At 39.1% G+C, this 14,736-nt stretch overlaps 2 protein-coding genes across 2 annotated transcripts; both read left to right on the top strand.

Moving 5' to 3' along the window:
• The first annotated feature begins 1,296 nt into the window (after nucleotides 1-1,296).
• On the top strand, nucleotides 1,297-5,193 carry LOC122080180 (protein SIEVE ELEMENT OCCLUSION A-like). Its single transcript, XM_042647092.1, has 6 exons — nucleotides 1,297-1,537; nucleotides 1,777-1,869; nucleotides 1,960-2,315; nucleotides 2,414-2,511; nucleotides 3,059-3,687; nucleotides 4,342-5,193. The coding sequence occupies exons 1-6, from the start codon at nucleotides 1,334-1,336 to the stop codon at nucleotides 4,981-4,983; spliced, it is 2,022 nt and encodes a 673-aa protein (XP_042503026.1). The 5' UTR covers nucleotides 1,297-1,333; the 3' UTR covers nucleotides 4,984-5,193.
• Nucleotides 5,194-10,561: 5,368 nt separating this feature from the next.
• LOC122079126 (protein SIEVE ELEMENT OCCLUSION A-like) lies at nucleotides 10,562-14,736 on the top strand. The gene is made up of 7 exons (XM_042645379.1): nucleotides 10,562-10,801; nucleotides 10,935-11,027; nucleotides 11,632-12,002; nucleotides 12,083-12,180; nucleotides 12,320-12,462; nucleotides 13,285-13,803; nucleotides 13,897-14,736. The coding sequence occupies exons 1-7, from the start codon at nucleotides 10,607-10,609 to the stop codon at nucleotides 14,530-14,532; spliced, it is 2,055 nt and encodes a 684-aa protein (XP_042501313.1). The 5' UTR covers nucleotides 10,562-10,606; the 3' UTR covers nucleotides 14,533-14,736.

The following is a 14,736-nucleotide window of genomic DNA, read 5'->3' as shown; positions in this document are numbered from 1 at the left end:
TAGATTCTCTTTAAGAGATCTACGGTCAGATCTACACTTTTGCTGAGTGTGCCACCAGTGTAACCTACGCCGCTCCTACGAAGATTTCATTTCAGGCTCATTGCTCCAATTTCAAATAGCCATATCTCCCTCATCTCAACTCCGATTTGGGTGAACCAAATTACAGATTCTTCACCGTTCCGAGCTCTACACAGTGGAAAAGAGAAATAAGGGTTTTAGAGACTGTAAGGCTACAATTTTTGTGTGTGAATCTAGTCTCTCCATTATTGATATTAAAAAGGTTGAAGGCTTCATGTGAGTTGTTTTATACTCCATTAGTGGTGGTTTAGAAGGGTAGTTGGGTGGTATTGATGGTATCTTATTTATGAGCCAAGAGAAGAAGAAGAATGAAGAGAGGAGCTTCCCCCTTTGTTGGTAGAACTATGAATGGATTTTGTTGCTCAATGAGAGTTTTGTTTACTCCATTAATGAGGGTTTGAGGAGGTGGTTAATGTGAGTTGATGATGCGTTGACTCAAAGTCAAAGAAAAAGAAAATAAACCAAATGAGGGTTTGCTTGTGATTACTTTGATGAGCAAGAAGCCAAAGGCGAGCGAAGGTGTGAACACAAGCTTGTCAGTGCAAGTTCCCAGTCATCCCAGGCAACCGGTTGTGAGATTCCCTAACCTTGGATTTATATTATATGCATGTATAATTATATGTATGTATGCTAGGGTTAGTTGTGGATGAATGTATACATGCTAGGTCATAATATGTATACATATTAAAGTCTGACCCAAACCCAATAAAATGGTTGTGGAAAGAATTTAAAGTCTGACCCTGGGCCATCTTAGACCCCAACAGTGCCAGCAAAGCACATGTAGTCGGGCCCTACAATAAGTATTCCTATGTCGAATCAGAGCTTTACTATGTCATAATATGAACAATCGTTACATGAGTGAGTCTGAGACTTCTCCCCTAAGCTCTGAAGCTCAACGACGCTTTTGCTATCAATCTATCAATCTATCTGGATCAGTAATCCAAACTTTTCCTTTCCAGAGGACAGCAGTGACCCAGTCTTGAGTTGAGACAATACTTTTGTTCTGTAAAGGACCTGGAAATTGGGGTCTGTGGACCAATATCCCTCGCCCCATTTAGAAGTAAGGAATTATTTAAAGAATTTGTGTCTCCAAGTCACCACGAGACACACGAGTTCAGATCAACTCCTGGCACAGCTTTTTCCATTTAAGGAGGGTCTACTCCTACTAATAAGCCCACATTTGAATTCGAACTCACTCGCCACATCCTTCTTCTCCTACTAAATTTAGGTTACACCGAGAGAACCAAAGAAGAAGATGGAGCAGTTTCTGAAGGTGACGAGGGAAGAGTACCACATATTCACAGACAAAGACGACGACGACAAGATGAAGCAGATCGAGATCACCCATGCTGATCACCTCACTCCGGTGGTGGTTGATGTGAAGCCTCTTATGGAACTCATCAAGGACATCCTCAAGCTCTCCACCACCACTATTGCCAATGGTGGCCCTCGCGAACGTGTATGTAATCTTATATTTATATAAATAGATATATTAAACCATTCTAAAGTTTCCATCCCAAAATGGATCGGTTTCAAGTACAAGCCTTTCGTCCTGACATTTGGAATCCATTAAATGCTGAGGTGTTCTCGTATTTGAACCTGATCTGTGTGCGTTTCAAATACGTACTGATCTTTATTAACTGAACGCTATAAGGATATTCTCTACTTGCTAGCTTATGCTTTTGCTTGCGCTTCCAGGTCGTGGGGCTAGCTATGGAAAGCTTGAAGAGGAAGACCTCTCCATCCAATTTCGAAGCATTGGCTAAAGACATACACAAGATCTCATGCAAGGTTGGTTATCAATTTGAGCTTTGATCAGTAGTTTTCAAGTCAATTTATCACGATTGTACGTAGGTCCGACATTGGTTGCTACTTGGATAGATATCGTGCAAATGCACAGGAGGAGAAGAGGATAATACAATGTCGGCACTGATCGAAACACTGTCGAGCTATTCCTGGGATTCCAAGGTAGTTCTGGCCATGGCAGCCTTTGCCGTCAGCTACGGTGGGTTCTTCTTCTTGGTGGGTGCGAAGAACAAATCGAAGCCCCTGGAGACGCTGAGGAGCCTTATCGAGGCCATGGTTAGCGTGACTGAGTGTGTCGTCAATTTGAAAAACCTCCCTTCAGGCCACAACTCCCTCGACCAATCGGTTGTCCAAACTGCTGTTTACTGGACCATCAGAAGCGTCGTCGCCTGCGTCCCTCACTTCTTCGGCTTCCTTAGCTTGGGTCACGAGTAATATCCCTATATATAAATCCATGATGAGTCCCTTTCACATTCTTTCTTCGGCTTCCTTGGATGGTTCAACGAATCTGAATTTATTACCATTTCAGGTACACTCCATCGAGAATTGAGGATGAGGAGCTGTCCAAACTATGTAGGATTCTCATTGTCAGTCACGACCAAATCGATCGTTACCGTCTGTACATTGGTGAGTGAATAATAACAAGGAAAGAAGGGTTGGTTTTTTTTTTTTTAACCAAGTATCTGGGCAGTTTACGCTCACCTCGACTAATCCTAAGAGAGACTATCACAGTAACCTATCGTCACAGTTTCCACTTAACTCATAGATGCACATATGGGGATATGAACCTGGGACCATGCGCTTATCCACTCAATCCCCAATCCGCCCTAACCATCTGAGAATCGGGAACCCCCTTTTTTTTTTCGCCCTAAAATGATCATTTGTATTAAAATAAGGTAGAAAAAACCTACAGGTGGGCACGAAAAGAACCTATCAATCCAGGATTGCCTACACCCAACACATGCTGGTGCGAAAAACCCTATCAGTCTAATGTTGCCTATGCCTAGACAAAAGTGGGCACAAAAAACCCTTTTAGTCTAGTGTTGTTTGTGCCCTTTTTTAGTCTAGTGTTGCCTAAACGGGTAAAGCTAAGTCAGATCGTTACACCTTACTCCCTGTTCTATTCGGGTTCAATTTATGAATTTAATTAAATTTTGTTACGTTGATATTGCAGAGGAGAACAAAATATTTGAATATTATCATGAGCTTCTGCAACTCTTCTCGATGATCCCCACTGATAAGTTAAAGATTCTCAATGCTTTGATTGATACCAAAGATTGTCTAAAGCCACTTGTCCAAGTCTCCTCACAGCAACATGTTGGCGTTGAAGTGTTAGAGAAGAAAAATGTGTTACTATTGATATCGCCGTCGTTGTTGGATGCGAACAAAGAAGAGATCGGGATTCTGGTTGATCTGTACAAGAATACAAAGCAAGTGTGTCAGTACGAGCTGTTATGTCTCTCACTAGAGGAGACTACAGAGTCTAAAAGGGAAGAGTTTGAGAAACTGTTGAATATGAAGAAGATGCCGTGGTACTTATTACACCGTGACCACCAGGTCATCAACCGGGCAGTGATTAAGTACATCAAGGAGGTGTGGCACTTCAACAACAAGCCCATCCTGGTGGTGCTGGACACACAGGGCAGGGTCATCACCCAGAATGCCTTCCCGAATATAAGGATCTGGGGAGGCATTGATCTCTCTATCACCTTGAAGACGGAAGCACAGCTCTGGAGTGAAGCCACTTGGGGCCTCGAACTCTTGTTTCAAACCATTGAACAAGCCAAAAACATTCTCCAATGGGTAAACTCTATAACTTCTTTTTTTTAAGACTTAAGTTGTGTTTGGTAGGCTGCATTTGATAGTCATAGAGAAAAAATTTTGACATTTTAACAAAAAAATGGAATAAATCATTTGATGTCAACTTGGTGTTTTTAGGGTTTTTCAGAAGGAAGAAAAAAAATAAAAAAATGATGGAACGACGAAACCTTGTTTTGTCATTTCAGTTTCGTTCCAAATATGAAAAAGTGAACAACTAAGGTAATTGTTCGTGAAGCAGGTTCACCAAACACCATTTTTTTTTTGTTTAAAATGACATTTTAACACAAAAACTGAAAATTTTGTTTTTGACACCAAACACAGCCGTAGTCATTCGAAAAAAACGTTTTCTGACATTTTTTTCGTTTTACGGGAATAAGAAAATGTAATCTTTCGTTTGGTGTCCACGATTCTTTTTTTTTCTTTTTTAACCATGTGAAAAAAACGTAAGAAATGAAAAAAATGGTTGGAACATGGTAAACATTTTTGAGTTTTAATTTCAAAACAGAATTTTGACACAAAAACGGAATAATTCTGATTTTGGGACAAAACATTGTTTCTAGAACAGAATGAATATAAAACTCAACCTTACAATACTTATAGGTCTTAATTGTTCCATTAATCTTGACATAACAACAGATGAAAAAGGATAACGAACGGTACATTTTCCTATACGGAGGAGAAGACATCAATTGGATAACGAATTTCACGACGACGGTTCGAGAGGTGGAGAAGAGAACTACCAATATCCAAATCGAGATGTTATACCTAGGGACAAGAAACCTAACAAAGCGTGTGAAGGAGAACATCAATGTCATCAGGAGCGGATACCTGAGCAATTGGTGGGCAGCAGAAGTGGTATCTAAATTCTGGGTCCGGTTAGAGAGCATGTGGCATTCTAGGATGCAGGTGATCGCCAAGAGCTACTCCATCGAGGAAGACCACATAATGAAGGAGATCAAGACCATGCTCACATACGATGGTAGCGAGAAAGCTGGGTGGGTGATGATTAGTAAGGGATCCACTATCATGGTGAAAGCCAAGGGGGACATAATCTTGAACTGCTTCAAGGAGTATGATTGTTTGAAGGAATCCTCTGAACTGAAGGATTTTATGGAGGTAGTAATTGATTATGTGCAAAACCAGGAGAGAAACACCAAGCTTCATTGTAATCGCCTCATCTTGCCGGTCACCGTCGGCAAGACTCCGGAGGAGATGTCCTGTGAGGTTTGTAACTCCACTATGGAGAAGTTCGTCTTGTATTGCTGCTGTAAAGAGTAGCTTCTCTCCATTGGACTCACAACTGTTACCACGCTACTACTACTGCTGCTACTAAGAAGGCGACCATGCGGCTAGTTTCAACTGTTTTCCTTACTGTTTTCTCCTTTCTAGTGCCCTTGTTGATTTAAGAACTCTTTTTTTCGCTTAAGGTAAGCAAATAGAGAAGGTGATAATAAGTAGTATATGCTATTTAATAGTAATATTATGTTATGATTTATGGATTTAGTAATTGGTATCGGATCAATATCGATATGGATGAGCCCGTATTTGTATGTATCAGATAATTTGCCCCCTATTTTTATTAATATCTGGTTTTTTAGTATTCCATTCATCGCAAAAGAAGGTATTTTTATGATTTTGCCCTTTGATTCGATACCATTTCTTGATCTAGGATAGATCTATATCATATAAATACTGATATTGATATGGATTGTTCAATTCGGTGGATCCAATACCAATTAATTACTAAATCCACCAAATTTTATTTCCAAAAAATGCTTCACTTTTGTTTCAACAACTCATGTTGTCTTTCAATCTTCTTTGGAAAAGAAGGTTGCTAGGTTGCATGGTGCTTTTGCTTGGACACAAGAAGAGTAAAATGATCACTCTCATCCTCATGAAATGAAAAAAAATACACCCCTGCTAGATGTCCCCACACACACTCTAATTGGCTCTAGTGATGGTGCAGTGGCCACATAGTTTGGCAGCAATCACCCTCTTTTATTATATTTTTGGGGAAAATAATGCTACTTGGTTGCGTGGAACCTATGGCTAGACACAGGAGAGGGTATGGAATTATCGCCTTGCTCCGGTAAAATCACAAAACTCGCTCCTTGTTGATATGCCGCTGTGTGCTCTCATTGGCTCCCACACTAGTGCAAGGGCTACATGACAAAGTAGACATAGGAGGGTATAAAATTACTGTCCTACCCCTATAAAAACACAAAACACAATCTTTATTGATGCCCATACGTGCTCTCATTGGTCCCCTCATTGGTGTAGAGTTTATATGACTAGGAGAGATCTCTTGCCCTATATTGTTACAAACAAATTGTCAAATTGTCAATTCTTGGTCCTATCCTAAGGTCCATAGACCACTAGGAGTTGGTGGCCAGGGGTGGGGGTGTGATTGAAAAAGGGGAGTTTAGATTCCCTGAATATATGTTCACCTAAATGTACATTATATATGCGAACATCTATCCTTTTTATTTTCATAAATACCCCATGTGCTACGAGGGGAGGAGGAGGGAAGGAATCCAGATCAGGTCCTCGTACGAGAATAATTCTTGTAAGTGTTTGATCTGCACTTGGATTTCACTTAAAATAAAGATCAATTAAAAGAAAAAAGAGATTAAATAGAGTCCAAGTGTTGATCAAATATCGTACAAAAATAATTATTGTACGAAATCCTAATCCAATCTGGAGGGAGAGGGTAATACTATATATTACATAGGCAGCCGCCAAGCCGCCGGAACCCTCGAAATGGCAATTGGACATCCATATAATGTATACTCAATAAGGTAAAGGTCCCACGTCTTAATAGATATCCTAAACATCCAGTACAGCTGTGAAGATTCTATGGAAAAAAAGAAAAAGAAAAGAAAGGGAAAGCTGTATAGAAAAGCAAGAGTTGAATCAGTTACACCGTACATGCTTGTATATATTAATGTGGTCTAATGGTTATCTATTCTCTCCTCCATGTGTGATTAAATATTAGGAAAATTATAAGTTTGGGATTTTTTTTTTAAAGATTAAATTGGGATTCAGTATACCAAATTACCCAGGGAAGGAATAAAGTATTAATAATAGAACCGTCGGAGGTGGGTGGATTTTAAAATATTCAAAGCACTTTTCTTTCCAAAAGTCTAGTATTGACCGTTGAAGCTCTTCACAGGGATTAAGCTTGGGCTTGACTTCTAAAGCTCTTCATTGGCTTGGGCTTTATTTTGAGGTATTTATTGAATTTATGGTTTAAAAACATGATATTTCCACAACAAATAATAATAATAAAAAAAATACAAGTTAATGTGTGATAGATGAACTTCAAGTTGATATATGTTGGACATTGTTGACCAATTTATGACCTGACAGGGTTGGATTTTTTTTTTTTGGATGTTTAAAATTAATTGATGTAATAAAAAAATAAAATAAATAAGAAAAATATTTTGCTTTGGTCTGAAAAATCAATTAAAATAACAAAAGTATTGGTGTATAATATCAAAATGTATGTATGCTTTAAAAGATTGCATCTCTTTTCATTTTTGAGAGAGAGAGAGAGAGAGAGAGAGAGAGAGGGGTTAGTGAACACTGATTTTTTATTTTATTTTATTTTTTTTGAGGAAAATTTTCCCTGTGCCAAACTGAAATCTTTTCATGTTATAGGGACTAGGTTGCATATGGTTAGGACAAGCAAGTCAAATTATGAACAATTCTTTATTCGCAAGAAGTTTGGACACATGACCATTGAATATTGTTCTCAAATAGTTTCAAATGAGAAGTTCAAGAAGAATGTCCATGTTGCCACTTAGGATGAACTTGAAAGTAAATCCAAAAATGAGGATTCCAATTTAAGGGACCTATATGCTTGTTTTCTAGGATTACAAAACTCTAGTGATGACGAAAAATTATTAAGGCTAACATTTCTACATATGATAAATTGAGTAATCCCTACAATATATTAGAGAATGTTTTTGAAAAGATTTCTTCAAAGTATCTCTCCCTCAAGGAAAAACAACTCCTTAATATCTTTTTTTTAAGGTCAGAAAAGAATATATTATAAATGATCGAAAATATACAAACAGCCCAAAATTGGGAAACAAATACCACACATAGCATCCTACTCCACCTTCGGTATTGCCATTAGTAGAGCATGATGTTAAGGTAACTCAAAAAATCAACTACTGAATTTCAACTTATGCATCGAACAAAACAAAATCTGAGCCTCTTCATTGCATCCCATTCTATATCATTAGCCGAGAACCTTGGAGGAGCATCCCAAATATTTGAAGCTCGAATTGCCGCTGTATGTTTTGCAAGACCATCCGCAACCATATTCACTTCAGGAAAAAAATGATGAATATTCCATTGAATCTCGTTCAGATACTTCACATAAAAGAGCCAATTTTTGTCTGAACACCCAATGAATGTTTCTCTTCTTGATGCACCACGCTACAGCTCTCGAATCACATTCTATCAATTGTAAATAACGCTCTTAAATTGAAAAACTCAAGAAAATTTCTACTTTATCAAATGTAAATGATGATTCTCTCTTAAACATCAATGACACCTTTTGAATCCAAAAACTTGAGTGCATCACTTGAGAAGCTCACAATGGTTTAATCTATAATTTGTTTTCCCATGTTGCATATATGTAAGTTTCATATCAGTCCCTTGCTTAGTTTTATTTGCTTATTTTTTTACTTGGTTTTCTCTTTTTGTAGATTCCAAAAGAAAAGGAGCTTAGTGAAGGGGTTTGCTTGTTTCCATATCTCCAAAAGGAGTCAGGTGATTAGGGAAGTGATACAAGCATTGAAGTTCGTACCTTCTAGGAGCGATTTGACATCGGATTAAGTCTTTTTTCCTTTTGTCTTTGTTAGCCTTCTTTGCTGCTTTCTAGATATGGCTTGTCTCCCAGGATAAGACATTGCTTATATTTTTAACATTTATTTTATTTTAATTTTTTCCCATTTCTGATTATCCATAAAGAAAATGTAGACAGGCGTACTCAATCCACTAGAAATGTATCTCTTACATTAGCACCATTGTCTTCCAGTATTATATTTTTTTGTGTATGGGAAGAAGGGGGATGTGAAATTTCAATGCCACCTTAGGAGTAATCAAAATAGACTCAAGTATAAATGGACACCAAAGAGTACGAAAAAGATGGAGGAGGCTAAAGGTAGTTTAGGTTTTAAACAAGAACCACATTTGTTCAGGAATGGGACGAGTAGAGGGTGGGGTAAGGGGGGGGGGGCAATTGGTAAGTTGCTTCTTAGCAGATTGTAAGATAGTTGAAGGAATCACCCCATGACACAGAGAAGCACTGGCATTAAAGAAAGGGGGGAGGGGGGGGGGGGTTAGGAAGATAGGGGATGGGAGTTGCAAGAGTAGGGCGGGATCGAGGGGTAGGGGAGTTGTTGAGTGAGGGTGGGGGGTAGGGGTGTCAACCAATTGGGCCGAGTTGGTCTCGATCGGTCCTAGTCGGGCATGACCACTTGAAAGCCTTGTAATGTGAACGCTTGTTTGAGTAAATGTACCTAGTTTTGGGGGGCATGATATGGTTTATAATCGGGTCGGTCAGTGTCAGGCTTTAATCGGACTACCTTAACCAGGTTATGGATCTATTTAAGTCTAAACGGACTTTAAACGTGCCTACACTAAAATTCTTTTCCTAAGTGGGTTGAAGATTTAGAAATCTGTGATGCAAATCTTTAATAAATAAGAGAAATGATATGAGAATATGTTTATTAAAAAAAAAAACAAAAAACAAAAATAAAAAAGAAGATATTATGACCGTTACAACTTACAAAACGAAGCTTAATTAAATCAAATCCTATTACAAATAAGAAAGCTTAATTAGTTTCTTATTAGTAGTGGCCAAATAGGAATTTTATGTAACTATTACAAATAAGAAAGCTTAATTAGTTTCTTATTATTAGTGGCCAAATAGGAATTTTATGTAGTATTAAAGGGGGGTTAGACTAGGTCGGGCTACAACGAGTCAGTTCAAGCCAGACGTATAATCGCGTTGTTTCGATTGGGCACCCGAAGGGCTAGCTACCTGCATTGTGAATGCCCGTTTGATAAACGTGTCGGGTTTAGTTCAAACCCAACACGTTTATTATTCGAGCTGGTCCATGTCAAATCGCAAATGTGTCTGGCTCGATCGAGCCTACCAGTACAGACTCATAATTAACACACCTAATGAGGGGGAAGGAGATGTAGAGGGGGAGGGGGAGGGGGAGGGGGGAGAGGGAGGCCGGGGACAAAGATGAATGGGTGATGGTGAGGGTGATAAGGGAAAATTAGAAAAAATATCCTCATTTAAAAAGAAAATGAGTAAATAATAATAATAATAATAATAATAATAATAATAATAATAATAATAATAATAATAATAATTAAAAAAAAAAAAAAAAGGAATAATTTTTTTTACAACAATCAGTTATTCCCAACATTATAATACCCAAACCCAATAAAAAATGGATGTGGAAAGGATGTAAAAGTCTGATGCCCGGCCCATGTTATACCCCAACAGTGCCAATAAAGCAAATGTAGATGGGCCCCTGTATAAGTATACCAATCAACGTCAGCCTTCTTACGTGTATTTTGCTGAGGACCCCAGTCTTTAGTTGAGACAATACTTTTAATCTGTAAAGAACCTGGAATTCCTCTGGAAATTGGAATTATTAGACCACAATCCCTCCCCCCATTTTGAAGCAAGGGATGAAGTGATCCTAATTTTGCTTTATTCCAAGAAGCTTCCTTCTCAAATCACCATGAAACACATGTCTTCTCACCCTTTTAACGGCTATATAAAGAGGGACTACTTGCCCAATTTGGAATCGAACTCACTCGACACATTCTCACAGAGAGAGAGAGAGAGAGAGAGAGAGAGAGAGAGATGGATCATTTGCTGAAGCTGATATGGGAGGAACACCGCATATTCACCGATGAATATGACAAGAAGATGACGGCGACGATCACCGAAGCTCCCAACTGCCAGGTGGTGGAAGTGGAGCCAATTCTGAAATTCGTCAAGGACATCCTCAAGCTCTCCACCACCATCACTGCTGCCAAAGACGGCTCCAGTGCCCCTGTATTTAATTTTTATATAAATTAAAGATGGGAAATTTTTCTTGATTGCTAGCTAGCTTATGTTTTTGTTTGCACTTCCTTACTATATATTTTTAATATCCCTGCCAATAATATATAATAATTTGAATGCGTAGGTCGTCGCGCAAGCCATGGAAAGCTTGAAATTGAAGACCACTAAACCCGATTTCGAATCATTGGCTAAAACCATACACGAGATCTCCTGCAAGGTTTGTTCATTTGAGCACTAATTACTACTAGCTAACAATGGAATTGAAACACTAAAATTGTGTTTGGTATCGTATTCACTTTTAGAATGCATCCTAGGTCAATAATACATTCCAAAAATTTATATCAAATAAAAAAAACAAAAAAATATGATTTACAAAGTATAGTTGTATAGTTGATTCTCATTAACAACGATTTACAGTTGAAATCTTCAAGGAATGGATATCTAGGGGAATCACAAAATTAATATTGAGGAATTAAAGATAGTTTGGATCACCTTATTATTGAATCACATAATAGAGATTTGATTTCTCTTTTAATTGGGAAGTGTCTATCTCCAGCAACATTAGTTGTTCTCAGGGTTTCTAAAGTAAGACAGCTGACTTCCTCCTAAGGAAAGGCCGGTCCTTAACGTGTAGGATTCATTGCTGTTATCCACTCCATGGTCTCTTGAAACTTGTAGTTAAGAAGCAGTCTTTAACAAGCTATCTATCATCATTAAATTTTTTTGTCATCCAACCTCCATAAATATAAATAAATTAATAAATGTTAATGTAATATTATTATTTATTATTTTCATTTGGAATGGTAATTAACCAATGACAGATATCAAGCAAATGCTCCGGAGGAGAAGAAGAAAATAATATAATGACAATACTGATTCAAAAACTGTCGAACTATACTTGGGATGCTAAGATAGTTCTGGTGATGGCCGCCTTTGCCGTCAACTTCGGTGGCTTCTTTTCCTTGATTGGGGCCAAGAACAAACCGAAGCCGCTGGAGACGCTGTGGAGCCTTATCGAGGCCATGGTCAACGAGACGGAGTGTGTCGTTAATTTCAAAAGGTTCCATCCAGAAGAGAATTCCCTCGGGCAATCATCGGTTGTCCAACTCCTCCAAACTGCTGTTTACTTGATTTTCAGGAGTGTCCTCACCTGCGTGCCTCACTTCTTCGGCTTCCTTGTCATGAGTCACGAGTATGTCTCTGTCTTCCATTAGGATTGCTTGCATGGATCAATGAATCTGAATTTCTGTTACAATTCATTACCATTTTTAGGTACACTCCATCGAAAACTGAGGAAGAGGAGCTCTCCAAATTATTGAAGAAACTCAACGACAGTTATGACCAACTTGATCGTCACCGTAAGGAAGTTTGTGAGTGAATAATAAGAAGGAAGGAGGCCTGTTCTGTTTGGGTTGAACTTATGATTTTTTTATGCTGATATATACCATGCAGATGAGAAGAAATTTATGCATTTAAAAAAAAATTCTTATGTCGATATATACTGTGCAGATGAGAAGAAAATAGCCAGAGAATATCAAGAGCTCGTGGAACTCTTCGAAAAGACCCAAACTGACAACATAGAGATTCTCAATAAATTGATTAATCCCAAAGATGGTCTAAAGCCGCTTATCCAAGTCTCCACACAGCTACAGGTTTCTCTCTCTCTCTCTCAATCCCAATTCACCTCACGACCATACTTGCATAGTTTTTACTTATAGGGGGCAAGTTTGGCCCTATCAGCCCTGACCCACCTTGAGTCTGAACAAGATTTGGACTGAGATACCTTGACCTAGAGGACAGGTCAGGGTTGAGCCCAGCCTAGCTCAACACAATCTTGTGTTAAGTTATATTGTAAAATATATGGGCAAGAGAACCATCTCCACTTATGTGGCCAATGTGCCAGGGCACAAATTAATGGAAAGCAGCTTGGAGGCATTTAGGCGATGAATAATGTTGGTTTTCTGCGTCCCCACATAGAGAAATGCAAGTGGGCAGGATTTTTTTTCTCAAAACTATATATATTGATATAATATATAATATATTCGAGAAAGAATGCTACCCATTTGTGCTCGAGAACAGATCAGATTCATGTATGAGAACAACTCTGGTTCGTGGATTTAGAATCAATTTTCTCTCTCTTCATTTAATAGATTTTAAATCCACGGATCAGGAACGTACGAGAACATTCTTGTACGTGAACCACACCTAAAGACACAGAACATTGTGAAATCTAGAGGGGCAAGGTTGGACTAGGGTTTTAATGATATGGATCCCCACAACCAATGGATGGTGTGAGATTATTGCATAGAAGCCCACACCCTAGGGATGATGTGAGATTGTTGGATAGAAGCCCACACCCAATGGATGATGTGAGATTGTTGCACGAGGTTATGATTCAGTAAAGGATCTGGCCCAACTCAACACTCTTTCACCCTCGTTTCTACTGACATATTATGTCATGACACAATTGATAGGTTGACGCTGAAGCGGTGGGGAAGAAAAATGTGTTATTAGTGATATCGACCGAGTTTGACGTGAAGAAAGAAAAGGAAGAGCTCGGGATTCTGATTGATCTATGCAATAATACAAAGCAAGTGTCTGAATACGAACTGGTGTTTCTGCCATTAAGAAAGACGACAGGCTCCAAAGCGGAAGAGTTAAAGAAGATGCTGGATGACAAGAAGATGGTAGATGAGAAAAAGATGAAGTGGCACTTGGTGCACCATGACCACCAGATCAACCGGGGTGCGGTTAAGTATATCAAGGAGGTGTGGCATTTTAACAACAAGCCCATCCTTGTGGTGTTGAACACACAAGGTAAGGTAATCAACCAGAATGCCTTCAACAATATAAGGATCTGTGGAGCCATGGACCTCTCTATAGTCCTAAAGACGGAGGCCCAGCTCTGGGCTGAAGCCACCGCTGCCGCTACCACCTGGGGACCTGAACTCTTGCTTCAAACCATTGATGAAGGAAAAAAAATCCTACAATGGGTAACCATCATAACTTACTAACAGTATCTCTTCTTTTCTTCCTCTTAAGTCACCATACTTATGGGTATTGTTCCTTTAATCTTGACGTAACAGATGAATAAGGATAAAGAACGATACGTTTTCCTGTATGGAGGAGAAGATATCAGTTGGATCATGGAATTCAAGACGGGAATGGAGGAGAAAGCCACCGATATCGATTACGAAATGATCTACATTGGGGCAAGGAACATAACGAAACGAGTGAAGGATAACATCACCTTCATCAAGGAAAAAAAGCTGAGCAATTGCTTGACCGTAGAGGACGTCTCGAAATTCTGGCTCCGGCTAGAGAGCATATGGAACTCCAAGATGCAGGGGATCACCAAGAGCTCTATTGAAGAGGACGAGATAATGAAGGGGATCAAGAGCATGCTCACCTACGATGGCAGCATGGAGAAAGGGTGGGGGATGATCACTAAGGGATCCACCGTCATGGTCAAAGCTGAGGGGAACATAATCTTGACCAGCTTGAAGCAGTCTGATTCGTTGAAGGAATCTTCTACCCTGAAGGGTGGTTTTATGGAGGTAGTTATTGATAACGTGAAAAAACAAGAAAGCGTCTCCAAGAGTCACTGCAATCAAATCATCTTGCCGGTCACGGCCGGCAAGATTCCAGAGGATATGCCCTGTGAGAAGTGTCACAGTACCATGGAGAAGTACGTCTTGTACAAATGCTGTAAAGAATATTAGCTTTTACATCGGAGTCGCCACCATTCCACCGCTACTACCCCTACAACTACGACGGTGGCGACTATATGTGGGAACGGCGAACAGTTCTTCTCTACTACCTCTACTGCTACTTTTACCTGAATTACTTATGTGAGAGAAATCCAACGTGTGCTGTCTGTAATAAGTACATATTTCATAAATAAACAAGGTGGATGATTTCTTACC

The sequence above is a fragment of the Macadamia integrifolia genome, chromosome 5, assembly GCF_013358625.1.
Source record: "Macadamia integrifolia cultivar HAES 741 chromosome 5, SCU_Mint_v3, whole genome shotgun sequence".
Lineage (NCBI taxonomy): Eukaryota > Viridiplantae > Streptophyta > Magnoliopsida > Proteales > Proteaceae > Macadamia > Macadamia integrifolia.
This window is presented reverse-complemented; position numbering and strand designations above follow the sequence as displayed.

Excerpts from the sequence above, each read along its gene's own strand:
- LOC122080180 (XM_042647092.1), top strand. The coding sequence starts at position 1,334 with ATGGAGCAGTTTCTGAAGGTGACGAGGGAAGAGTACCACATATTCACA. Across the intron at positions 1,538-1,776 it reads ATGGTGGCCCTCGCGAACGT|GTCGTGGGGCTAGCTATGGA; the intron begins GTATGTAATCTT and ends TTGCGCTTCCAG. Across the intron at positions 2,316-2,413 it reads TTCCTTAGCTTGGGTCACGA|GTACACTCCATCGAGAATTG; the intron begins GTAATATCCCTA and ends TTACCATTTCAG.
- LOC122079126 (XM_042645379.1), top strand. The coding sequence starts at position 10,607 with ATGGATCATTTGCTGAAGCTGATATGGGAGGAACACCGCATATTCACC. Across the intron at positions 10,802-10,934 it reads AAGACGGCTCCAGTGCCCCT|GTCGTCGCGCAAGCCATGGA; the intron begins GTATTTAATTTT and ends TTGAATGCGTAG. Across the intron at positions 12,463-13,284 it reads AAGTCTCCACACAGCTACAG|GTTGACGCTGAAGCGGTGGG; the intron begins GTTTCTCTCTCT and ends CACAATTGATAG.